The sequence below is a fragment of the Apteryx rowi genome, unplaced genomic scaffold (assembly GCF_003343035.1).
Source record: "Apteryx rowi isolate R43461 unplaced genomic scaffold, aptRow1 scaffold_35, whole genome shotgun sequence".
Taxonomy (NCBI): Eukaryota; Metazoa; Chordata; class Aves; order Apterygiformes; family Apterygidae; genus Apteryx; species Apteryx rowi.
The window spans coordinates 170221-196518 of record NW_020449974.1 but is presented as its reverse complement, the minus strand read 5'-3'; the positions used below and the strand labels follow the sequence as shown (position 1 = coordinate 196518).

The 26298-nt window shown below is 45.3% G+C and overlaps 1 protein-coding gene across 15 annotated transcripts in view; it reads left to right on the top strand.

Annotated features, from left to right (window-relative positions):
* Nucleotides 1-26298, top strand: part of EXOC6B (exocyst complex component 6B) — a 237117-nt gene that overhangs the window by 74008 nt on the left and 136811 nt on the right. For all 15 annotated transcript variants that reach the window (XR_003254712.1, XR_003254711.1, XM_026072704.1 and 12 more), the window contains exons 6-7: nt 16379-16555; nt 24258-24326. Coding sequence is in view for 13 of the 15 variants with exons in the window: in XM_026072704.1 (XP_025928489.1) it covers nt 16379-16555; nt 24258-24326 (246 nt within the window). In the remaining 2 variants the exon portion in view is untranslated. The remainder of the gene's footprint in view (nt 1-16378; nt 16556-24257; nt 24327-26298) is intronic.

Sequence of the window (26298 nt, the reverse complement as noted above, 5' to 3'; positions counted from 1 at the left end):
TAATTCAGGGCTCTCAGTAGCAGTCACTCAGGTCATTAATTTGAGTAACTTTCTATTCCAGTGGGAGCATCCTAGAGTTGAGGTAGGTGCTGTGCCGATCAYGAGGCAGGAATTTCGATGGGCTGCAGTGAAGTGGTGACTCGCCTGTCCAGGGATTTGAAGCCGTTTGGCAGGTACGGACAGTTACAGTCCCCCAGTGCACATGGTAGCATGTTTCCCTGACTGTGGTAGAAGATAGCTCAGAAGATGAGAAAGGAGGGTCCAGAGACCTTGAAGTGACCTCTTGAAGCTGATCACAGTTCGACAGGACTCTCGAAGCCCTGAAGACATGGCAGGGACTGCCTGCTCTGTTCTCAACACACCTGCGTTGTTACACGTGTATGAAATGCAGCTTGGTTTGGGAACTGCTTTGTGAAGTCTGTCTTTCTCTTTTATTACCACACCAAAGGATGAAGAAGTAATCCAGAAGTTCTGTAGCTTCAGATGACCTCTGGAGAAGATGCAGGTCAGCATACTTGTATTGCTGCCTTCCTAATTCAAGAAGGTGTGTTCAGCTGGAAGACCAGCTGGCTGTATGCGGAGAGACCAGGCAAGGATGCCTGTATTTGCCACTGCAGCAGATCTAAAACCATATAATATTGCAAGTTTGGATCTGCTCTGGTTACCTCATTAGCTCAGCCAGAAATTGCTTTGCTGGTAGTGACAGTGCTCACAAAAAGAAATAGTTCGAATCTGAATTTTAATAAATCTAACCTGCTCATTTCCAGTGCAGCTCCTGCTTGGCCCTGTAATTAGATGCTTGTTTTTTGGGAAGTGCAGCCCTGGAACATCCAAAGGTAACTGAAGTCTTCTACAGAACTGCATGAAATACTGTTTCCTTCATCTTTCTCCACTGTCCCAAAAATTAAATGGACCAGCTCTTTACCATTCCTTGTTCTTTTCTTTCTGGAAGCAAAGTGAGAACCCCAGACTGGTTTCCAAGGGGCGCTTGGAAAACTTATATTTCATATGTAATGTGCTTTCTAAGCAGTGTATGTGAAAGGCTACCCATGGTATATGTTTCAACTTAAGGAAAACAGAATCATCCAAGAAATGAAGCCAGTGTTTCTAGGCATAGTTTTGTAGTATGATGCTGACTTTTATAATGTGCTTTTAAAACATCACTGGAAAAAAAGGAGAAGAATCAGACATTTTACTAGCTGCATGCCAAGTTAACTCTGGGTTGAGTAGTACTTCAGTTAGCAAAGCAGTAACTAAAATCAGTGCCTATATCCTCTCTGACTTGGACAGAATCTGAGTCTTTCACTTAATCATTTATAACTAATTGCAGTAGTTCTACAAAGTCAATGCAAATCTTTGGAGTGTGCTTATACTAAGCAGAAAATTAGTAGCATATTTTGGTTCTTTTCAATGACTTGCATAGCAGCTGTGCTCAGATGCACTTTTCTTCATTAGTGTCAGACTTGTAAGCCTGCTCTGAGAGCTGAAAATCAAGCTGCGTTAGCTCATAAGCGTGATAGTTGGTAGTGATGCATCACGCATGGACAGCCAAACTTCACTTACTGAGTCTATTAAAATTCCTTTTGTTCTTCCATGACTGTAGAGAATCGGTACTGTAGCTCATAAAATAGTTTGAATGTGTAGGGAGGATGTAGGTATAAGTTGCACCTTTGTCAGTCTTGCACTAGGCTAAGGTCTGTAACGTACCTTTTAAGCACCCAGATACCCATTACCTTAAATGAGAAGTTACGTGCTTAATGGAGAATGGGACTTAAATACAACCATCGGTCTGACTCTTAAATGACCTGCAAGGCTTTAGAATGAAATTCTGTTTAATGTTTCTTCAGTGTTTTCTATTGAAGTATCTCCAGAGCGTTTTAAGAACAACAATATTAAGTCACTTAACAGTTTGGGAGATGGGAGGATCTCTCTTTCCACTTTATTTGGAATGGGAAAAAAAGACTGTTTGGAATTTATGAGGAGGATGAGGAGATTCCAGCTTCTTGAAGACTTTCTGATTATTTGCAGGAACCCTCTTTGGGACTGTGTAGGTGCCATTGTGATAGTAAACCAGGGTAACCATCAAGCCAACATAGAAGTCCTTGGTGTTTATGCAGAACTGAGGGGGTGTTTTAACAGTCCGGTAGGGGTTAAAGTGGTGATTCAGAAATATGACTGTAAGTTTGTCCCACTAAGTTCCTGCGGATTATTAACTAGTAATATCAATTGATATGGTTTTAGAGATCCAGAAAATTTTGGTCTTGCCATCTAGTCTATCAATGTCTACTAGATGCAATGATTGTCCATGAAGTTGTATTCTCCACTCACTGTGGGTTTTTTGTTTTTTTTAAGAGCCCTAATGGTGTGTCCATATTGGCAGAAAAGAGGTTCTTTTAGGTGCGATCCTTCCTTGCGTGTGTAACAACATTCAGGGGCTAAGTGTTCTCCTTTTCCCTTCCAGTAGGAAATGAAATTTAGATGGCTAGGCATGACTTTAAGGTTCAGTCGAGTTCAAGTGCTCGCCTTTCTTTTGCCCACAGCTCTAACCAGTAACTTACTGGTTATTTGTCCCTTTTGGAAGACAGTGTTTTAAGCTCTGATATTAACACATCAATGGATATGTCAATCCAGTCATGCAAAAATACATGTAATTCTTGGACCAGTAAAGAAACGGACATGTGTATGAGGGCAGATTGAGCTGGCATGGTTGGGTGGTGGGGGAGCTGAGGAGTACCATGCTAGGCTGCGTTACCAAAGGCATTGGCCTGCACCTCTCCTGATGCGAGTAAACCTGTGTCTAGGACATAGTAGCTCCTTTGAGCAGGTTTCCCCAGCACCATTGGGTAGAGCAGCTTGAGGACACAGATGCTGAGAGTATGTTCAGAAGACAAGCGTAAATGCTAGACGTGTAATGCTGACAAAGCTGATGAGCTGGAAATCAGTTGTAGGCTTAGAAGTGATTGCAGCGGTTACAGCCATCCTGAAAATTCATGGCCCATGAAACATTTTGGAAGAGAAATGTGTGTTGGCAGGGCATTTTCTTCGTTTGATTCATGCCACAATGTTGAAATCGATGACACACTCCTGCGGTATGCAAGCTGATGGTGTTGAAGATGTTCCCATACATATGCTGATGGCCGTGTTGTACCGCCCGGTTCAGTTCCGTTGAGTTATTCAGTCCCATGTGCAGACCAGATCCATCGTGGGAAGAGGCATGGTTCCCAGGAGCTGCTGATGCCGCAGAGTTCCCAGAGGAAGGCAACGGCCGAATCAGCCATGAGTTCAAGGTTTGGGGTACCTGTCTCGCTCGGAGTGACACATCTAGCCCGACAGCTTCTCCGTTGTTCTGTAGTAACTCCTGAGCAGCAAACCCAGCAGGCTTCTACTTGTGTAAAATTTCGATGATGCTAGAGCAAACAGTGATGGTTGGTTGTGTTGAGGTCTAACAGCTCTTTCTTTTTTTCTTCTTCTTTTTTTCTTTTTTTCCCCTTAGGCTAACGCGTTTGTGGTGATACGAAGTTATCTTTTGTTTTCTAGCTTTATCACTCTTCCCTCATGGAGACCTCTCCCTACTATTAGCTTGGTTTAAGCTAGTTCCACTGAATTGCTTATGCGCTTTGGGGGGTCAGGTTCACACCTTGTGAAAAGCAGGTGCAAGTCCATTAACTCCAGATGGAGGCAGAGCAGTCGAAACCATATTGAATTTTTTTCTTCAGCTTCCCTTACCAACCTCATTTTGGGGCTAGATGACAATATACTTAATTTTTTTCCGATTTATCAATAGCAGGTAGAGCTTCTTGCAAAAGTGATAGGTCAGTTACTGTTGTCTAGGTACAAACAACTGTGCCACGTATGTGCCGGTGGCTGTAAGGGAACTAGCGGAGGGGACGCAGGGAAGACCTCCCAGCTCAGTTGAGAGGCGCTGTTTTCTTTCTTTTTTTTTTTTTAATGGTATATAAATTAAAATTGGAAGGGGGTGGAGAGAAGGTGTGAGATTTTTCTTGTGGTTCTTTTCAGAGGTATGTTTTTTATCCTTAATAGATTTATAATATGCAGTTCCCTTTATTTGTTTCTATAAAATTAACTAGTAAATTTAAAATGGAAAAAAGCTGGTAATAGGAACCAGGCTGTCTTTGCCAATGCTGAAATGTTGCTGTATTTATGAAAGGTAGACAAGGGCGTTTTACCTTCTGCCGGGTGTTATGCCGGAGTGCCACATGGTGGAGGGTTGTAAAACTTTTACTAACGAGAAGTTGGAAGAATGCTAACTTTCTAATTGCCCTTTTTTGTGAAAGCTGCTGTTTATTTTGGTCTTTAAAAAATGTAATTGTAATTTTGAAGTCTGCAAGTTTAAATGTAGGCTAGCACTGCCTCGTAATGTGGGAAGGATGTATTACCTGGTGGTCAGAGGACGGGTTTGTGAGCTGGTAGCCAACACTTCTGTCTCTTGCTCTAGTGACAGCTAATTCTGACACCCTGGAAAAATTCTGCAGCATTTCAATCCTGAAAATTTAAGCACAGCAACCTGGGCCCAGTCAATGGGAGTTTTGTCATTTGTTTCTGTTGAGAAAGGATTTTTTTAATACATCCGTAAAATAGTGACAGGGTGCTCCTGTTGGAAGACCCTTTGGTGTCTTCGGATGAAGCCTCTATCTAAATGCTAAGTTATTAACAATAGTGCATATTATATTAGCTATCCTTTGCCTTAGTGAATCCTTGAAAACAGGTCGTCAAGTGTGATTAAATTAAATAATTAGTCCACTGTGATGGGGGAGTGTTCAAAGAGGGATTGAAGTGTAGAAGAGCTTCATGGAAGCTTATGGGAGTTGCTCAGTGTTTGGGGGTTTAAAGCTCGTTTGTGCTGAGACGGTAGTTTCCTATAATAGTTAATTTAAATGTGGGTTTCCCTCCCTCTCTTCTTTTTGCTTATTGTCATTTTTTTGCTATTGCTTCCATGCTGTTGGAAGTGTGGCCATGGTCAAATTGTTTGAAATTTCATTCTTTAAATCCAAACCATCGTGAGTGCTTAATGAGGGTAAGAAATGACGCCCTGGAAACTGGGCGTTTTCTTTTCTTCTTGAACATTCTGAAAAATACATTTGAGGGGGAAGGCAGGATTTGGGCTTTGAAACATGCCTTCAGGTTGGGCTCCTCTCTTGCGTGCCACATGTTGCTCTAAAGGAAGTTTGTCACCAAAGCATACTGCTGATTTATAAAGCCCTGTGATGACTTCAATGAATTCAGCTGAAATTCAGCAGAAAATCCTTTCCCAAAACTGTGTCTGCAGGCAAGATGGGCTAATGCAATCCATCAAATCTGTTTTGGCAGGTACTTTGGCCAAAAATTTCAGTCCGCAATAATGGGTTATTTTAATCCTTATTAAGGTACCCTAATGAAAGCAACGTGTTTGGAAAGCATATAGCACCCGTGAGCTCCACTAATGTCACTTGAGGATATTAACACCTCCGCTCCCAGTTAGATCCCCACAAAGGGGTTTTGGAGGGGTGGTTAAGTACGCAGGTACTTAAGATCCAAAGAAACATCACTGACCTTACAAAAGCGGTATGGCTGCATTATAATAGTTGCACACAGATGTGATTCCGGGCTAGTAAGGTATTCTGACATGATAAATTTCTATATCAACATTCAAGTGATCACTTTTCGGCAGCAACAGCCTCACCGTGGCTCCTCTTTTGCTTTGTGTTGTACTGGTAATGAGTAATTACGATGTAAAGGCACAGCGTGCAATATTAAGACATTATTCTATGAAATACACATTTAGCTTGTGTAGTATGTTTTATGCAGGATCATGCTTTCTGAATTTATAGGCAGAATTTATGGAATAATGCATAATACGAACAAAAGATGCGTGTTAAGGTCTAATGAATAGTAGTGTTGATTTTTTCCGTCTTTGTTTTTGGTAGGGTTGTCAAGGGCTAGCACATTTTGATTGAGAAAAACACACTTCAAAGAAATAACCAAAAACCCATTAGGCCACAAGGGATATTACTAAGGCACATTGGCTTGGAAGAGCTCCTGCCTCTGGGGACGGGAATGGCCGTGCATATTGTCTCTTCTGAAATAAGCAGTCGAAGGCCAACTCTGACGCTCTCCCATCTTCTCGCTGTGGTTGATTCCCTGCTTAAGATGGAAACGCCAATGTCACTGAGGTCAAAGGCTCACATATATGATGTCGTTCATGGTTGCACTGAATGTCTCATATATATTCTTAGCAAACAGATAGGCTCATACGGGAACATCTGTGCTATTGTTGTGCCTGTAGACTTGCAAAATTATACAGAATGGTAAAAGAGATGCAATTCTGTCCAGTGTCCGGTTATATCTGATTTATGCCTGATATTCTTCTCTCTTGTAGCACTTAAAAGCCTGTCTATAGGGGTGCGATCCTGGCTCCAGTAAGTCAGTGGCAGAGTTTTCTGAGTTTAATGAAGTCAGGATTTCTCGCTTGTAACCATGTGGGTAGAGCTCTGTTAAGCTTTGGCCAAGTTATGATGGGATCCAGTTTGATAGTGGAAGAGTGGGGCAAGCTGTGGGGGAGAGGGAAGGGAGAAAATGAAAAAAAGAAAGTAATAGAATATATAACACTTTTTTGCAGGTCTTCATTTGTTGTCTTACAAAAAGCAAGCATGGCTATGACAGAGAGAAGCGGTGGCTTTGAAAAGCCCTCTGCGCAGTTTCCCTATTAGCCTTTAGAGGGCAGATGGTGTCCAGTAAATAGCAGACTTGGGGCCTTGTGAGTTATGTAAGTTTGGAGACTTTGAATGTGGACTTTTTTAAAATGAGTAATTAGTTCTCCATCGACTTTTAGTGCTTTAAAGGTGAATTTAATGTCAACTTACAGAAGCAAGATGAGATCGTTTCAAGTCTTGGTTTATCTCCGTATATTTATTCCTAGTTTAAATGCTAAAAATTGTGATACAAGCAAAATACTAATTGTCAACGTGGGGAGAAAAGTCTTGGGAACATACTGTGATAGAAGAGGCTTATCTACTAGGTTGACTAAAAATGCATTGTTATGTTTTAAAAAGATCATTCGTTGAGTTTGGAGAGTGGGTTTTGCACCGAGTAATACTGTCATAAGTATGATGAATGTGTAATGCTATTCTTCTCTCCCATAATCTCTTCCCTAAGCTCCCCAACCCTTGTGCCTAGCAGTCTTATCCTTGGTGAGCAACTGCTTAGAAAAAAAGCTGTCTATCAGCAGGATATTCCACTTTGTGTTTAAGCGTCAGAGGGATCTGTGTGAAATGAAGTAAGCCAAGTGAAGCTTAAGCTGTTCTGTAAAGTGCTTCTCAGTGAAATTTTTCATATGGTTTGTAGTCAACATGCTTGGAGAAGCAGAGGCTGTTTAACTCTCTGATTAATTAAAAACAGAAATAACAAAATAATGTTCTTCTTTCTTCTGTTACCCTGAAGCTCTTGGATCATGGAGAAGATGGTTATTCTTGAAAAAGCTGTTTAGCACTTAACAAGAAAAGCTAGTCTTTGTGGCTCAGCCCTTTTGGCATCTTCTTTGTGGGTTTCTCATCAAAAAAAAAATAGGGGTTATTCCTAAACAGAAAGAAGTACTCCTTGTTCCAAGAAGGGTTTTTCTCTCTTTTTTTTAATCTTCTGAAGGTGGAGGTACCATGGTTGTTTGTTTCCTCCAAGAGAGATGAACTAGATGCTGGCAGTTTCTCTGTTTGTTCTGGTTCATTCTTGAGCTGCTGTGATCCTTACCCTGTTACTGCTTACATTTCTGGTACGTTGATATATAGCTGAAATTGTCCTTATACCACCACCTGCTCTGAGTTTGCAGTTGTCTGCAGTTTGAGCGAACCCCTTCAGCCTACTGGTGGAAAAGCATTTCTGTGTCATAGCAAATAGAACTGTAAGGCTCTCAAGAAGTCCTTTAGCCCAGCATGTTCTGCCCAGGTGTGATCGGCATTACGGAGCCCATCTCTAGCATGCTTTCATCTAACGCCCTGTTAGGTCTCTAGTGACCGGGAGTCTCACCGTAGCTCAGTTGGAGGCCAGCTGTGCAACCTGTATCTCAGATGATCATGAATGCAGTCTTTTCTGACTGCAGATCTGGACTGTGGGTCAGATCTTAAGGGTATCTGCTCCCCAGATCTTCCCACATCTGATTTAAGAGACTTATAAGCTGCCTTGTGGACAGGCCAAGGAGTGTTTTGTCCAGGACTCATTGCTCGGGGCTTTATCTTTTCCTTTTATTTAGATGAGTCTTTGTGTGTTCCAGGATAATCGGCACCATCTAAGATAGGTGCTTTGAACACTGCAGTTTCTCAGAATTCTTGTTTTAGTGGGGGGAAAAAAAACAGACCGATAAATGGAAACAAAAGCAGAATCTTGAAAGGAAACTTATCTCCAAAATGCTAGACAAGGCCCAGAGAGAGGGTGTGTGAAACACAGCAGTTTGGGAACTCCCACAGAGAATGGAATAGAAGAGTTTAATTCGAGGCCAGGATATGAGGAATAACATTCTTTTAACTGCATAATTTAAAACAATTTTTGAGGGTCAGTTTGGTCAAGATAAGTAAGTGCAGAGCAGAGACCTGGGAACTGATGAGCTGTCATCCTTGTTCGGTGTCCTGGCGAGTGAGCAGCTCTGCCTCTGTTTCCATTTCTTGACATGTAAAATGGGGTATTAGGCCGAGTGTTTCCAAACATACCAGTAGCTTCGAGAGGCCCATACCCACTAGACAGTGGGAGGGAAAATGAGAGTAAAAACAGTCAGAAATATTGGAATCGGCTTTTCCAACTTTGTTTTGCATGTGTTACTGCAGATTAGGAGCGTGTGGGAGAGCCCTGTACAGCATCAGACTGCAGGTGGTTGCACCTCCAAGCCAAAGCAGCGCTCAGATCTTCAGCCATCAGCAAGTTGACATTGGTTTCTCAAAATACCCATGGGTTATGTTCCCAAAAGCTTCGCAGTCCAACACCCTTTCAGCCTTTTGTGAGATGTAATCGGAGACTTCTTTTCGCTGCAAATGGCCATAGGTGTGATTGTTTTGCAACTTCTTTGGGCAAGGCGCGAGATGGGACAGCAACCAGAGGGTTGCCTGCATCTGTCTAAAGGGAGGTGAGGGTTAGACGTTGGCACTTGCTGGTGGAGCTGCCTGCAGGCTGTGGTGACCAAGCTTGGGAAATCCCCACGTTGCAGGTGTTAACGCTGGTAGCTGGAGACATCTTCCAGTATTTTCAGATGAAGGGAGAAATTGCCTGGGTTGTTACATTGGCTGCTGGCCGCAGGGCTTAGGTGCTGCTATCTCATCGCAGGACAGGACCTGAGCAAGAGCGAGTAGTGGGACATTGCATATTTTCTCAGGCGCTTTAGATCAAAGCCCGAAACTGCCCCTTTACTGTTTCCCTCCCTTCTCCTTCCATGTCCCCTTTTCTTCTGGCTTCGGTCTCTGGGAAAACAGGCCTTTTGTCTGGCTTTTTTCTTTTCAATAGCAGAAAAAGTCTCATCAGAGTCTCATCTGTCTCATCAGAGAGCGTGCTGAAACGAGCACTTGCTTAGAAAACAGTTGCTCGTCCCTGATGCCTGAGGGAGTGGGTAGAGCTAAGGCTTGGTCCTGCCCGGTTGCATCCACGTTGGTTTTCCGGGGATGGGAGGGAAGAGCTGGACCCGTTCACCTGTGAGCGGGTTTGGTTGGGGTCCTCTCGTGGCTCCCCCTGTTCCTGAGGTTAACCGGAAGCCTGGGAGCTGCTGCTTTTGCTTTGAGTCATCATTACGTCTCATCGGGGGCAGAGATACCTCTTCGATGTTATATCAAAAGGCAGCATTAAAAAAACAACTAGAGCATAGCGTACACCACTACGTATAGCGGGGGGGTTTGTGCAAAGATAATCAGAACCACTTGAAAAAGCATTTTAAATCGTTGGTGAGGGCTGAGCACAGAATATGCATCGAGCGGCTTCACGGCGATTGGTGACGCTTTCCTCCGAGCCGGGCTTGCGGGGCATTTGCGACCGATTCAGCGGGGACCCGAATCTCGCAGTTGTCGGGGCCGCGTTCTTTAATGCGTTTGAAATTCCTTGCGGAGCCGTGTTCCTCCTCCTGCTTTTAGCCGCCTTATCTAATTTTCAGCTTCTCCGCTCGGTGTAAATGGGATAAATAAACTTTTTAATCGCGCGGCTGAGCTACTTTTGATGCCTGCGTGTGGATAGCTCGGTCTGGAGGCTGGATCCCACGCAAGTGTAAATCGATGCTTGGCTCAATAAAGGACCTGTTAAAAAATGGCTTTTTGTCTTTTATTATACAGCTGACCTGGAGGACGTGGTTGCCTAACTCCTTTTATCAATGCTAATACGATAAACTTCTTTTTACAGCTGCTAGGAAAGGGGAGTACTGAAGCCTTAATAGCTCATCCTTTTCTCTTAAGTACTGGAGCACAGGAGCGTTTCCAAAGAACATTAGAGGTTTAATGTTTTTTCTTTCTTTCTTTTTTTTTAAATATAAAATTCTGAATTAACCACATTACTCTTTACAGTGAACTCCGAGGATGTAAATAATGCTGACCTTGCCGCGTGGCTAAGGAAAACGAGCAGGAGAGGGGGGATGAAAGGACGAGGCTAAATCACTGCGTGGCAGCAAAAGCAGGGGGAAAATTCCTGGTTCCCAGTCGCCCACTAGATGCCGAAAGCTTGAGCTGAAACTGGTATTTGGGACCCCGCGCTGCAGCATCGCGGCCTGGGTTTTAGCTCCCGAGGAGGAAGGTCATTCCTGGGGAAGGAGGAGAGGGAGGTTGGAGAAACGTCCGTGCTGGGGAGAGCAACGCTTCGAGCTCTCCCTCTCCAAACTGTTTTTTCTAATGGCCAAGATCCTGCAAAACCGCCCTTCTTGGGCCCCTTTTCCTCTGCTGCGGGGGACCTTGGACAAATTGGGTTGTGCGAGAACCGGTTACCGCCGAGCGAGCAGAGAGGCAGAAACTCTTATCGTCTTGACAAGTGCCGGGATTTTAGTTAAAACTCAAAACAGAAGCCGTGTCGGCGTGTTGAGTTTACACCTTGCAATAACAATAGGCGCTTTTATCTGAGCCGAGAGGGGTTTTATAACTTTCAAATGGATCTCTGGCATGGAGCCAGCCGCACTGTCATTTTTTATTAACTTTCCTTTTTTCTTCCCCCGTAGCCAGTCTGCTTTTTGTAATGCTGTTTGAGGAATATGTATTCCATTCCTAGGGATACTGTGAAACAATATTTTAAAGTTCTGTGTCGCAGCCCATTAGAGGGGTCTATAAAACAATCCCAGCAGCAAACGCTCAGTAACTAATCAAAACCACCAAAGCTAACCACAGCGATACTCCAATGCTGTTTAAATAATAAAACCGCTTTTGCCGTGTCTTATCTACCGTCTCATCAGGAAAGAGCTAATTAGATTCTTCGTAAAAGTAAATATTGGCTGTTCATCGGTGGGCGGAGGTGACGGGAGGTAAGACGGGCTCCTTGTCAACATTGGCAAACCAATGGCAAAAAATAAGACAGTCATAAAACCACTAAAAAACCCCTTTGATTTATTTATTTATTTATTTATTTATTTTAAGTGGTTCGCTGTGCAGCTTTCCCTTCTGAAGTACGTGGCTTCTGCAGCTAAAGCTCGGAGGAACCTATGCCCGCTCTGCGAGTCTGCTTGATTCTCCAGCTTGGCAGCACAGGACGTGTTTGCAGATTTTGGGCTCTGTTCGCTTGATCGCAAGCAGTCCTGTTACTGTGCTTAATTCAGCTACTGCTTCTCACTAGTAGGTTATGCCGGTACCCTTAATTTCTCCTGCGATCCGGGCTGCGCGCTTGGTCGTTGGTGGCTAAGCCACGCGAGGGCTTGCGAACGTATAGTTGCGGCTCCAAAATTTAGCCTGGAAAGCAACAATGTGAGGATGGATGGAAAATATTGAGGGGACTAGTGTTTAGGACTCTTGTATGTCGGACTTGACAAAACCCCCCAAAGGTTGAGTGCTTGGCGGAATGGCGTGGAAGTCACGTAATAGAAGCTGATGTTTCAGGAGGGAAAACATGTAATGAAGGTACAAACTACATTTTTTTTTTCCTTTATTATTTTGATCCTCCGTTTTTCAAGAAACAGCAGCTAGAGATTGATCCTTCCAGTTGTATTCAACCAACAAAAGCTACTAACTCGTCAGCTGTAGAAACGAGCAGCAGCTCCTAGATGTCCCTTGACCAGCCAGTGGTCCAGTTGCCACCACAAATGTAGGTCCCTGGCTCAGATCCAAACTGGCAGGGTAGCAAGGGAAGGCTCTGCTTGCTTTCTCCATCGTCCAGCCTGGCCTTGGTGTTACTTCTGGAGGCCATGTGTCGTGTCCCATCAGCGTGGGGTGATCCTGGGCTGCTGTGAAGCTGGCCAGCTCGTGTGCTCATCACGTGGGCAAACGAAAATAACTGTGCTTGGAGGGAGTTTCAGCTACGGGAACCCAACGCTTTGTGTGTTATTGCTAAATGTAATGTTGGCTATGAGCAGACGTTTGGTTTCTTAACTTCTTTTTTTTTCTTTATGTTGTCACATTAAGCAGAGAGTCAAGAGATTGATAGTCTTGCGTAATAGAGGCAATTTGAGAGGATAATAGAAAAACGCATTTGCTTTCATGTAAACCACACCAAAAGGTAAGGGGATTTTTTTTTTATTTTATTTTTGTCCCTGGAGGGCTCTTCTCCTCCCTGCAGCCTCATGTTCCCCCATTTTCGGAGGGCACGCTGGAGTGTCGCCTGCGCTTTGATGTGGTTTCCAAAGTGTGCCTCTTCAGTGGGCTCCTGCAGATGCCTTGATGTGAAAGAGAGCATTAAAATCCAACTGTGCCTGCTCTGCAGGTCGTTTTTCATCCTTTGCGCGCCGCGTCGGAGCTCTTGCCGAGCTGCTGGGGAGCGAGACAGCGGCAGGCCTGGGAGCTCCGTGGCCGTTAAGCCCAAATTCCTCCTTAGCTGCTTCCTCTGGGCCTCTGCCCCTGGCTCACTCTTTCTCTCCAGGTGAAACCAAAACCTTGGTGACTTCACCTGAGCCTGCTAAAGTTAACAAAAACTTGATATTTCTCACTTCTGGGTCACTTCAGTCCATGTTGTTTCCTGCTGGGAGAGGGGGTGGCAGGATTCTCCTCTTAATCCCAATTCCTAAAGGTAAAATCTGCCCCTTGTAGGCGAAGTCATTGGGAGCGTCTCTCTGGCTGCTTTTTGTGGATCACTGGGAGGTGGAGCATGTCCTTTTATTTCTTTTTTGTTGTTTCTTTTTCCCGGCAGATCCCCGGGTTTTAATTCAGGTCAGAATTCTTCTGCTGAGAAACTTTGGTTCGTGAACTGAATTAAAACTATGCAATAAAATAAAGGCAAAACATGGGATATGAATTTGGATTTTGAACTCCCTGACCCAGAGCTTTTTCTAGAAGGACAGATTTCCCGGACTGTGGAGTTTCGGTTCAGATCTGTTCTGCCGCTCGCCAGACACTGAGCTGCAATGAACTGTTCTTGGCATAGCCGCAGCAGAAGGAAGGTACTAATAGCTTTTGTTTGAAAAGAGATGGGAGAGCAATGTAATTGGTCTTTTGAGACCATGTCTACAAGGTCCTCAGTTGAGACCAAGTCCATGCTCAGCCTAAAATGCTTAATATTATGGACTTCGAGCTCAGACGGCAAAGCTTGCCACCGAGTGCGCCAAGCCAACAGTGGCATCCTTTGGCTGGTTAGTCAAGACTTTTCCTCTCCCAGGACCGCTTTGTTTTCCTCTGTGATCTTGCTACGCTCTGCTTAATGATCTGTTTAAAGTTCAGCGTTTTATGTAAAACTCTGCATTTTCTGATTCTTTTCTTTCTCCTCTTCCTAGAGGAAAAAAGAGATTATATGAATCTGAGAGATTTTAGTGGGGGCGCTGGGCTTGCTTGTGGTGTACTTCACAGTGGAGTCAGCATTACAACTTCATTACGCTTCAGTTGAGTAACTTATGTCATAAATGGGTGTATCTGAGAGCAGCATCGAGCCTGGGATCTCTTTGTTGTGGGGGCTTCAGGCGGACCAAGCGCTATTCCCCTTTTTGAAGCCCTGATTCTCTTTGGATGATGTTGCAATGGCTTTCTATAGAGTCGTGCCTCTGAAGTTAGCCATTTCTAATGCAGAAAACAGCCCTTTTCCCATTTGCTTAAAGCGTTGACGTTGCTAGCGAAATTTGTCTCGAGCAGTGCTAATGCGGACCTTCTCTGCGGCTTTGTTGCAAAAATCCCTATTGTAGAGCCTCATCCTTCAAGAGATCTTTTTATTAAGCCTGCTGGGTAGTCCTGTTGCTTGGCTGTCACTTCTCTTGTATTGAACTTTAGTGATATTACTGCTTTGCAGCCGCTAGAGGTCAAGATTGTGCTACTGCAATTCCTGGTGCAACGCTGCCCGCTGTCAGCGATACGGGGTTAATCCTGTTATCGATGCTGTGCTCAGTAATTCAGACCCGCTAGGTTGCCTTATGCACACGTGCATGTACAGGGCGAAAGGCAGGTTGCTTACGGAGCAGGAGAGACCGGGGCATTTTGCAAGGAGAGAGGAGATTTCCATGTAGCGCTTGGCTTTTAATGTTCTTCAGATCCAGAAACTAGAAGCGATCTATCCCCGACGGGATGTTTCTTCCCAAGGAGGGATTTAAAAGGGAGCTGACCTGAAAGAGAGGCTGTCAAAATTCGCTCGTAAATTCTTTTTCTGGGATATTAATAGTGTTTAAAAGCAGATTGTTTTGGTGGTTTACACTCTAGGTAGAGAGTTTGCTTCTTTCTGCAGTTCGGGTGGCAAAAAGCAATTTGTGTTTTTTGGGTTTTGTTTTTTTTTTCTGAGGTCCCACTTGTTTTCACTCTCTGCCGTTTCCATAGCACAATCAGTTCCTGTGTCCCAGCTGCAATCTGAGCTGGCAAAAATTCGTTCAAATCGGTACCTTCATTACTGCTTTCCCATTGTATCCTCGAAAACCTGTCCCTTTTGATTTAGGTTTTCCAACCCTTTTCTTCTTTCATAACACCGCTGCAAAAGCAGCGCATAAGCTAGAGGTCGAAAGTCTGGTCTGAGGTGGCTTCGCTGGCGCCGGTACCCGCAACAGGGTTTCTAGGATTCCTTCTTCCATCTAAAGTTAGTCTGTTCCCTTAGTGTGGGTCATGGATGGTCCCTCTGGCCACCTCGCTGGTGTGATGTGCTGCTAGTGTTGAGCAGTGTGTGTGCGTTAACTGCTGCAGAGGAGCAATCAAACCCTCAGAGACAGGCTCAATTTCGTTTGTATAGGGAATTTGTATAAATATAACGACATATGTGTGTATATATACACACACGCACGTGTGCACGCTTGTATATATTTTATATATCTGCACTATCTAAAATGACTGCTTTTTAGAAAGGCATCTGGATGATTTCCATACATCTTTCTCTCTTTCTATATATATGAATAGGGGGGAGATGCTATAAATCTGTGTGCATGTATCGATATAAATTTGAGGTTTCCAGAGTGTTTATTTTCTACATACAGCAATGTACAGAACCAGTTAACTTGTTGGCCCAACCTTTTCTCCTTGTGTTAGACATGGTTTTTGCGCCTGGAATTCGAATGGTGCCTGTATGCCGTTCCCCCTCCTTGCACTTCAGCTTGAACTTCTTGGTCAACTCTCTTGGAAAATTGGGGCTAGACGATTTTCCTGTTGGATACTGGGCTCGCTAGCCTTGAGGAAGCCAACAGGAGGTTTTGTAGCAGAGCACGTCTACTAACCGCTCCCGGGAGCAAAACCCAAAGGCGAGGAGTAGGTGTTAACGGTGGCACGAGGGAGCTCCGCTGAGCCCGCGTGCTGCGTTCCCTGCATCCCGGTGGCTCTCCCAGTGAGAGCATTTGGGTTGAATACCTCTTACGGATTGCTCTGTAAACAAGCACCGTACAATTAAGATCTGGGGTACCGCAAAAATGCTTTCAGGAACCTCTGGGGTCCAGATGTGGAGTGTTTTGTGCTGACACGGGTTGAAAAGAGAGGAACAAATCCAACAGTTAAGTAGGTCCTTTAATTTAGCCTGTGACAGTCACCACATGGCCTATGGGCTAATATTTCTGCATCTGCGCTGTAAATAGATCAATATGGCAGTACGATGGGTTTGGCATTTTGATTTGTGAAGAGTCAGAATATTGTTTGTGTTGTTGCATAATCGCTGAAATGGTTTTGAAATGAATCTTCTGTTTCTCTGGAATATCTGGGTTAGGAAAAACATAACATCTCTAAGTTCCATTAAGTGTGTGTTTTATTTTGCCTCATTTGTCGTAGTTCATGACTGATTGCATCTTTTGGCTGAAAAAATACGAGTCCGAGGATGCTATCGTAAAACGTGAAATCTGCTTTTTTTCTAGGCACAGCAGCAGAGAAACCTGGACAATATTGTATCACAGCATCCCAGGATAAGTGGCGGAAAGAAGTCCAAGAAAGAAGTCTGTGCAAGCTCAGATTTGGAGGTAAAAAACACTAGCCCCATGTCTGAGCAGGATTCGGGTATCCTGGATGTTGAAGATGAGGATGAGGATGAAGAGGTAACTGTATAACATCAAATCCAGGAGGACAGCTTGGGGATGACTTGAGTGTGTCAAAGAGTGTTTGCACCTAGCTCAGCTGTGCATGTTTTCATGCAACTTATTGTAAAGATGTAGAATAGATTGGGTAGTTGTTGGGTGGCTTTTAGTCTTGGGTCACTTTACACTCTTGCCCGTATTCTTGTTAGCGGGCTCAGCAGAGCTCCGTACACTGTTATACGAGTATTACATGAAAACGAGCCTATGTGTTCTGTCCTACAGGCCTTCTTCTAGCTCAAGGGCTGTGCTTTGGTGGCCTTTGCTCACTTGGGAAGGCAATCTGGTATCTATCCTGAGCCATTTAAAAGAAGAAAAAATGCCACATAGTGTGCGAGATGCTTGGCCTCTTCTGCAGAACGTGTGTGTTCGTGACAGATGCACGTTCTCTGTGCTGCAAAGGCCTGGATTTGGACAGAACGTTTTAATGCGTTTTTAATCCCTTGATGTGTGCAGAATGCATTGCCGCTCTGCTCAGTACGGAGGCTCAATCCCCAATATAAAAATATCTATAGGAGAGAGAGTGTGTTGGTGTGTGAGGAACATATTGTCTTTCCTACCCCTCGTCCCGGGTCCCAGAGTGCGGTCTCTGTGCTGCTGCTTCCTCAGATTGGCTGTTTTCCCAGCTATGATTTCCATACCTTCTTAGCCATTACAGTATGCCAGTGCCTTTCACTAATAAATGCTAAGCATAACCTCTCTCGTGCTGTTCCTTGCTCTTTCTAGAGAATAAAGTATATAGCGGAACATCTTGGATTCGTAGCGCTTAAAATGCAAACTAGTCCCATCACTGTGCATTTCAGGAACGGCAGTTCAGAGGAACATGGATATAGGGCACAAGGTGTTGAGCTTTTTTGATGTGTTCTGTCATTTCATGCTATATAGTCTCGCGTTGGCCGTTTGGGAAAGTTTTCTCTGCCACGCTACATGGTTTTTCTCTTACTGTGGAAGCATCTGTTACGTCAGGAGAATGGTAGTTTTCTCGTACAACCTGTAACTGAATCGGGTTGTCTCTGCAGCCCTGGGCTGACAGTCTATGACCATCCACGGAAGAGGATGAAAAACAAGTTTCTAATGTTTGCAGTAGCTTGGGTCATCCCATATGGGTCTGTGCTCGTAGTCTGCCTTTTCCCCCATGGTGATCTTTCTTTCCTCTTGATCTCTGCTGTACTTGCAGAGCAGACAGAGGAGATCACCGCTTTCTTCGCAGTGACCAAACTAGGGTACAGCTCAGACCCCCTCGTGCTGCACTGAAACCATCGGGGTGTGATACTTCTACGTCAAAATGGAAATAGAGCAGAAGTTAAAAACGAGTAGGAAGGGCACGTTTTTGGAAAACAAATATTGATCTGAGTATATCTGGTTTAATACTTTCCTGGAAAGGAAAAATTCTGGTTCTTTGAATAGTTCTTGTTCCATCTCACTCTAAAAATCTCTCTCTTGCTTTGAAGTGAATTCTCCCTGAATTAGCTGCTTGAAATGTGGAGTTACTTGCTGCGGTGTATGTAAAGTTTGAGTCTAATTAGAACTGAAAGATGCAAACATTAAGAGGCAAAGCGTTGTTTTTAAGACAATAATTTTTACAGTGCGGTTGGGAGAAATCTCTTAATGCAGTTTATCAAACCATTAACTAGTCTCTAAGTGGATGAAGTCCCATGTCTTGGCACGTGTAAAGCCAGACTGGTAGTAAGCCAGTAAACTTAGAGTAAGGATTAATCCTTCGCTGATAAGAGTGCAAAGTCTTCTTCAGTCATTAGAGCGCTTGGTGGTTAGAGGTGCTTGATGGCCCGTTGGTGTGTCAGCCCAAGAAGGCCACCACCAAGAAGGCCATGGGTTTACCCCGGCAGCGGAGCGATGCCCTTGGGAAGCCCAAGAGTGCGTTCGGCCGGGAGGAGCTGCTGTCCTTGGTGATGAAATCGGTGGCGAGGCAGCAGCGTGCCTGGGGAGAGCACGGAGGCGAATGGCAGAGGTTAACGTCTTCTCATGGAAAACCGCTCGTTTGCTAGCACAGCTGGGCCTCTCGTCTTGAATGGAAGCACACTGAAACAGCCGTTAAACCTAAAGGAGTGTTAGGTGTGTAAAATGGTAATGCTGGACCCTTTGGTAAGGGTTTGCTAAAGTTACAGGCCAGTTGCAGAATTGTTTTCCGTGGTTGACGGATTCATTCCAAGCTTTTCCTCTTGTAGTATGACTTCTTCTGATTACCTTGTCTGTTCAGTGATAATAGGCAGACTTAGGATCTTACTAATAGGGAATTTGAGTCTCCAAAACTAAGTTCAATTCACTAAAATTGTTAGGGTTAAGCATCCCGAGGGCAAGGGAATTGTATCACATTTTGTATCCAGCCATCATGTTGTGGAGCTCTGAAAGCTGTATGATCTTAGAGGGACAGTACTGCTACAGGTGGGCACGCGTTGTTTCTGTGTTTAGTCCCTCTGACACAAGATTGCTGAGGCTTATATTTCCCTGGGAAATATGGAATACTGCTAACAAGAAAGCCTGGAGAAGGAAACGACAGCCCTTGGAAAATAAAGTCGGTAGACAAGTAAAGAAATGATCTGAAAGTATTCAAGGATGGCAGTCATAACCGTTCCTGGTCACCTGGCTCAGCAGAAGGTGCCAACCAGTAACCCCAAGTCTCTGTTTGAAAGACAGCAGTGACTGCTGGCTGAATATGGAAGGGAAGAGTGGAGGGTGAGCTCCGCATCTACTCCTGCTCAGGGCTGAAGACAGGATTGTCCCAGCTGGTGCTTCTGATTCAAGCTTTTGGGAGGAGAGAGCTGCTGATCCCGGTATATAGGCCAGCCAGCTCTGGACCAAGTGGGAGAAGTATTTTTTCCTCTAGCAAATATCTGAGGCCCCTCAGTAGGCTGCTTTTGGAGTTCCCCAGCTTGGCTGGGTAGACTAAGGGTCCTGTGATTCCTCACCCGTATGGAGCAATCCCTTCATCCCTGCAGCAAAATTCCCAGGACAAGCGGTGCAAGGGAATAAAGAGCAAAAGTTTTGCTTATGCTGTTAGGTGTATTCTAATACCGATCGTGCTCTCCTTTGGAATAGTTTAAGAGAGCTCTGCCAGCTGCCTTCAAAAGAAGCAATGTGAGGCATGGTTCATTAGAGTTCTCCAATTTGGAGACATTATGGTCCAGACTTACCCACCTGACGTATGGATGCCTCACTGAGGTAGGAGCTCTCTGCATAACCGGAGTAAGGGAGTGGGCACAGCTGTAGGTGATGCATCTTACTGAAGGTCTGAGTCTCTTACTGAAAGCCTGATATCTTTCTGATGTTCTAGCTGCTTAAAGTTAAGAAGAGTGGATCTTGGCCTTCAAACAGAAGCAGAGGACTTGCAGGTATCCTCTATGCTTTTGGAGACTAGATGATTTCCTCAAAGAAACTGAAAAACATCTACTCTCCTAGTGAATCATGGAAGTTGGAAAGGACCTCTGCAAGTCTCTAGTTCAACCTCCTGCTTTAAGCAGGACTATCAATAACATGAGACTGGTACAGCTATAGCTTAATTTAGCTGTTTTTTGAAATCCTGCAAGAATGGAGATTCCTCACAATTTTAGGCATCCTGTTGGGGCTCGGCACAACTGTCCACATTCCTTGTGCTAACACGAAGCTTAGCATCAGAGCAGGCTGGCGGAGGGGATATAGTGAGACCCAAGGTCCTGAAGTCTTCACTTGACCAGGTTTTGGGGTTTGGTTTTTCTTCTACCTTATGCATGAGCTGCTTTGCAGTGCAAGGTGAAAGTGAGTTGGGAGAAGGTTTGAGTTCAGTTTCTGTGAATGTCAAGTTTCTGAAGGAGGATCTCCATTTTACAGCGAGGAGGCCCTCTGTTCTGCTTGGGCCAGCTGTACCCCTTTCTAGTAAAAAAGCATCTAGGAAAAATACAAAGTTTGTCCAGAGTCTTCTGATTTTCAGTGACTTTTCTTATTTGATTTTGTTGAGCGTGTCAGGACAAACCCACCTGTAACCTGCCACGGTTTTGTGTTGTCCCCCGAAAAGGACCTGCCGGGTGTCTGTGGAGCAGTTGGTTCGAAGTGGACTCCCTGGTGCTCCCCTGTGGGAGAGGGGGAATTTTAAGGAAGAACAGCATGCTTCAGAATAACGGCTACTCCCTTGTCGTTGAAGAAGAAATCACGAAAGTGCAGCCAGCCTCGTATTTGGCAGAGCAGCTTGGCAGTCAGGATATCAGCAGGTGTGAGTCAGAGCTGAAGCTCATCAAACTTCTGGCAGTCTTTCGGTTGACCTGGCTGTAGGAATGATTCTCTACATGATATAATAGATTTATTCAATTTTTGGGAGCTAGAGCAGGGACCCCAGGGAGCCCTCTGGACTTTCCCAGATGAATGGGCCTTGTTAGGTGCCATCAGCCTTCACCTTTCCTTGCTTCCACTAGTAATTATGCAAAAAACATGTTGGAAGCTGTGAGAACCCTCTCTCTTTCCAGACGAAGCTGTTTCCCTGTTGTCTCTAACGCCAGCCAGAATGAGCTCAGATAGTCTGGCAGGACGCTCTCGCCAGGTCCAGCATTACGCTGTTTCGAGCATCCTCTTGACCTTGGGAATAGATTCAGGGCTTTTTTCCCCTGAGGTTAAGTGGTGGCGTGCACTAGAGCAGTCAGAGGACACTGAGACCAGGAGGGGTGCAGCAAGCCCACAGCGCGATTTGTCCCCTACGTCCGTTCAGCGCGGGATAAAATGCATCGCAGCCGCTAGTACCGGAGCGCTCCGATGGGATTCGCTGAAGCTGTGCACAAGCAGGACTGCTTCCAACCGCAGAGGTCAACAGGCTCTTTCTGCACTGGAAGAACGTGCAGAGAGACCCCACCTGCTCCTTCGGACTTGAGCCTTTGTGGACACCCCTGATCCTGCAGCTGCACTTTCACCTGCCTCTGGGCATCTACGTACTTAAATCAATGGGCCCATGAGTTAGTCCATAAAACACCTCTCTAGAATTCCTAGTATTGCACTGTGGATTTTTTTTTTCCTCGCTGAAACGGGGCAAGCGTATTTGCGTCTGTGTCACATCTTTACATCAAAAAGCGACAAGGATCATAGGTTCAAGCCATTGTATCACAAATTTGCCTAAAATCGGGTCAGAGCATCCCTTAGCTCTGAGACCGCGACGGAGAACTTGCGCTGAAAACCTGTCTTCCATGGGTTAAATTTGCTAGAATCCGTGTTTAACCCAACTTGAAAGCCTCTTTCCGAAGGGAGAGGGTTCAGCTGCTCGGAGCCTGGCGGGTTTGCCTGGGCTCCCGGTACCAGCAACGTGCCAGATGTGCAGTTGGGGAACGAGGCTCGTGACGCTGATGTTTGTGGAATGGGAAAAATTAGGAGAAGATGAATACGTTCTCTGTTCTACAAATTAAAAGCAAAAAGATTAGGCTGAAGTGCAGCTGTCAGGGGAGTAGCCGTTCTGCTGTTGAGGAGGCTCTAGCTCTAATTTCATTGCCAACTTTCAAAAATCAAAGTGTTGAGTTGGTTTTTTTTTTTTTTTCCTTTGAACAGTGGTAGTGCAGCTTTTGCTAAGAAAATCGAGTAGCTCCTAAAAGGGAGCTAAGCCTGAATGTGACTATGTGGAGGAGATGGTCTGTTCTTTTCCTTAAAAATACGCTGTCGGTTTGCATCCTGCGTAAAATCTTTTTGATCACCTGGGTGCACGTCTTTTCGTTCAGTGGAAGTGCTCCAGGGTTTGCGCATCCGTGTCTGATAGTGTTTTAACTAGATTAACAATTTAAAAATTGTTAATGTCTCTGGGAGATTAATTTTGCAGAATAGACCAGGATGTTTTGTGTGTTTGGGGGGGGGGCTTAAAAGTCTTTGCAGAAGATCAGAGCCTGTGAAAATGTTGCTGTCTGCTTTGAAAGGATTTCGCTGAGGTGGTGAAGTCCATTTCTGGCAATCGCTCGATTGCACAAATCTTTATCAAACGTATTTCTCTGGGGACTGTCTTCAACTACTGCCCAAAACCCAAGAGGAGCAAAAAAGTTTGATCCTAAATTCCAGTTCATAGAAAAACATCGTCCGCTTTGATGGTATTGTGAAGAGACGACAGATGTCCCCTCCCTCGGAGGAAGACGGGACGGACTTGGGGTTCGTCCCGTCTGCGTTGCTGGCGCTGATGGTGGTCGCCGGACGATGGCTTGGTCGAGCGTGCAACCATCCTTCTCCGCATGCTTCTGTGATCTCCAGCCGTTTGGCATTCGGTGACTTCTGAGCCAAAAGTATTTTACAGTTTTACCAGCTGGAGACCAATTGTGCTTAATGCTGGGGGAACAGAGCAGGGCAAAAGCTGTGTTTGGAGCAGTCGGCAAGCTGAACGAAATCTGGATTGGGAGCTATGGAGGGAACCTTAGAAGAGCTGGGAGGCCGCGCATGCAAAAGGAGTGAGCAAGAAGACGTGATAAACCTGACGGCAACACAGCAAAACTGCTGCTGAGTGTTTGCAATCGTCGGATTTGCTCTTTCTTTTAAAAGATGTGCGCAAGAGATGTTAGCGAGACCGGTAGCGTGTGCAAGATGAGCGGTGCGTGCGGTTCACCTTGAACCTCAGGCCGGGGCCTGTTTTATGAAAGGAAGGAAAGGAGAGCTTAACAAGACGGACGGACGGGTTTCCTTGCGTGCAGGGGGCTCTTTAACAGCTCCGGCTTCTCGCTGTGCAGGAGGCTTTTAGCAAAATCCCTTGCTTGCCCTTTGCGGGCTGTAACTTCTGCGCTCCCTGCTTGGGGCCGCTGCTTGGGATGAGGAGGACCACTCGCCCCCGGCGCTCGGGCAGTGTTGGTTGGGACTTGCATGCCCTACTCCAGCCAGAAACTTCTCCCTGCTTCATCCTACCTCCTTTTGAGCAGAAATGCCTCTTAAGCGTAATTAGAAATGTTTAAACTAAACATGTTTCCCAGGCCTGTCCATTGGTGCCTTTCATCTTGCTCCCCTTTTTTCCACCGCGTGTCAACAGAACACTCCCCTCCTCGCTGCCTTTTGGAGGAGGAGGAGGAGGAGGGTTGCTTTAGCTTTATGCCGTGGCCAACAAGCTGAACACCCTGCTGACTTGAACGTCTCCAAAGGACCCAGGCTTCTTGTATGCAAATCTCTTCTCTGATCTTCCTCCCTCCTTCCCACCCTCCAAAACTGTGCTTCCTTGTCCCTGTGTGAGATTCACTGTGTTGTTGAGAGATGAAGTCTGTGTGGCTTTTGTGTTTAAAAAAAAAAAAAGAAAAAAAAAAAAGTAGAATTCATGCTTTTAAAGAAATCAGACTAGAAATCTGGAGAATAAGAGTTTTTACTGTTGCATAAGTACCAGGACAGCTTCCGCCAGGACGCTTGAACTCGCACTTAAGCCTGTGGTCAAAATTAAATCTCTTGCATCTCTGCTGAGGCGGCTAACCCAGGGCCAAATGATACGATAGAATTTCTTAGGGGAGCCTAGATGGAGTGTGAGAGAGATTAAATGAAATTTTCCTGCTTTGAGAGCCTTTAAAAATGTAAATATAGACGAATAAAATAGAGATCAATAACTACTTTTAATTTTACATACCTGAAATTCCTGATATCGCGCTCTGTCAGACTTGCATGCATTAGAGTTACACTTAGCTATATGAGTTCTGCGTATTTAATGCTGATTCTGTGTATTTAATGCTGATCTCCTGCCGTCTTTTAGGTGCCTGGGGCTCAGGATTTGGTGGACTTCTCCCCCGTGTACCGGTGCCTGCACATATACTCTGTGCTGGTAAGTCTGAGCGTCTTGCGAGTACGGTGCTGACACTGGATTTTGTCCGCAACCGGACGACTGAGTGCTGCTCCTCCTGTCAATGTTGCCTGCAAGGAAGCGCTTGCAAAATATGTATTTATGTTCGCCTGGTTATGAAGTGCGTTACCTGAAGTGAAAAATAGGCCTGTGCCTACAGTGGTGGATAGATTTGGGTGAAAAAACCCACAGCTGCTTTACATGGCACAGGCCACAGAAATAGAAAAGGATATTTTTTTGCAGCTGTTGTAGACTCTGGGTTTATAATAGGCCAAATACATATTTCTTGCTTGTATAGTTTCCCTGAAAGAATTCCCCTTTACCCACAAAAACTTCAGTATTCAGTGCAAATTGGGGAATTGAGGAGAAGTTTTAGATGTTTTGTTTGTTACAGTTAAGAGAAATTCTCCAGTCTTCAAACACTATTTGAGAGGATCCTGTTTGACGGGCTGAGATTTGCTCCTGTCCAACAAAATCCACCATTTTACTGTATCGGTTTCAATTTTCCAGTAATTAGGCTTTTTTGTTGTTTTTTTTTTTCCTTTGAGTGCACTGAAAAATATGGCTAAACTGAAAGTGCTCTCTGCTGGCGTTGACGTACTGCTCGTGCAGTTGCATGCTAAGTGTGTGGCTCTGAATATCGTTATATTCCCGAGAGCTCATCGGGAGATTTCCCATCTCCGGTGATATAGGCTGCTAGATTAACCGGGTTTCTTTCCAGGCGTTCTGAGTACGTAGAACATTGATTTTTATGTATTTATTGACGGCAAAGGCAGGTGACCCTTGTGGGTTACGCTTCAGCCTTCACTGCAGCTCTTAATTTCTAAGGCTCCCACAGCAGCGCGTGAGCCTTGCGGCCTCCAAGTCTTGCAGACCTGAAGAACGTGTGCGTCTCTTCTTTAACGTTAGCACCTACGTCTTCTGGAGGAGAGATGTTCTGGAGGGCTCTTCTCCTGCGGTTGAGCAATCTGAGGCCCAGGCAGGCTGTGAAAGGAGGACTCGCTTCAGCAGCTTTCCTCCCTTGCCGCCGTGGAGCCAAGCTTGCGTGGGAATTACTCCTAAGGCGCTTCTAAAGCCAGTCTCTCCAGCGGTGCGTGCAAATGAGTTTGCAAACGGGGGAAAGAATCGTCATAAAAACATCTACGCGAGATCGCTTTGCGTCTTCGTCCGTTAATAATTTTGTAATTTGGCTGTGCAGCCGCGGTATTTTACTGGATCGAAAGAGCGGACCTACCCCGAGCRCGTTCCTCCGTTTACCCGGGACGAGACGCCCCGCTGCAGGGGGCCGCTGGAAGCCCGTTTGGGGCAACGCGCTCGCGGGAGGTTACGGCTGCTCCGCGGCGCTTCGGGCATTTCGGAGCGTCGCTCGGTTTGGAGGAACCTGGGTGAGGAACGGGTCTAACGCAAACGGGATTAGGGGTTCTGCTTACGGGAAGGAAGAAGAGTTTTCACTGGTGAATATAAGTTTTTTTGGGTTGTTTTTGTATTTGAAAATATAAGGCAGAGCTCTAAAGAAGGCGCGTGGGTGAGACGGGAACAGGAGGGCAGGGGAAAGGGCTCCTCGGAAAGAGAAAACTGCCCTTTTCCTGACCCGCGGTCGAACGCTGACCTGGCTGCCGAGGCCCGGCTTGCGCCGAGCGACGTCAGCGATCCCGCGGGCAGCGCGGGAAAGGGCCGGGCGGGCGGAAGGATCATAATGTAATAGGTACCAAGGAGAAAAAAAAAGAAAAGAAAAGAAAAACCCAACAACAACAAAAAAACCCAACCCGACCACCCTAATATTTGTCATTTACAATAGCGTTATCTACGCGCTCGGCCTGCAGTTAAGAAGGCCCGCGTTGAATAAACACGGGGATATTTATTATTTTTAGCGAAGCCGACCTCCCGGTCACCTCGGTTTTATGGCCGCGCTGCCGCTGCGTTCCCAAAGGAGGGTTTGCGAAGCGCCGCTGCT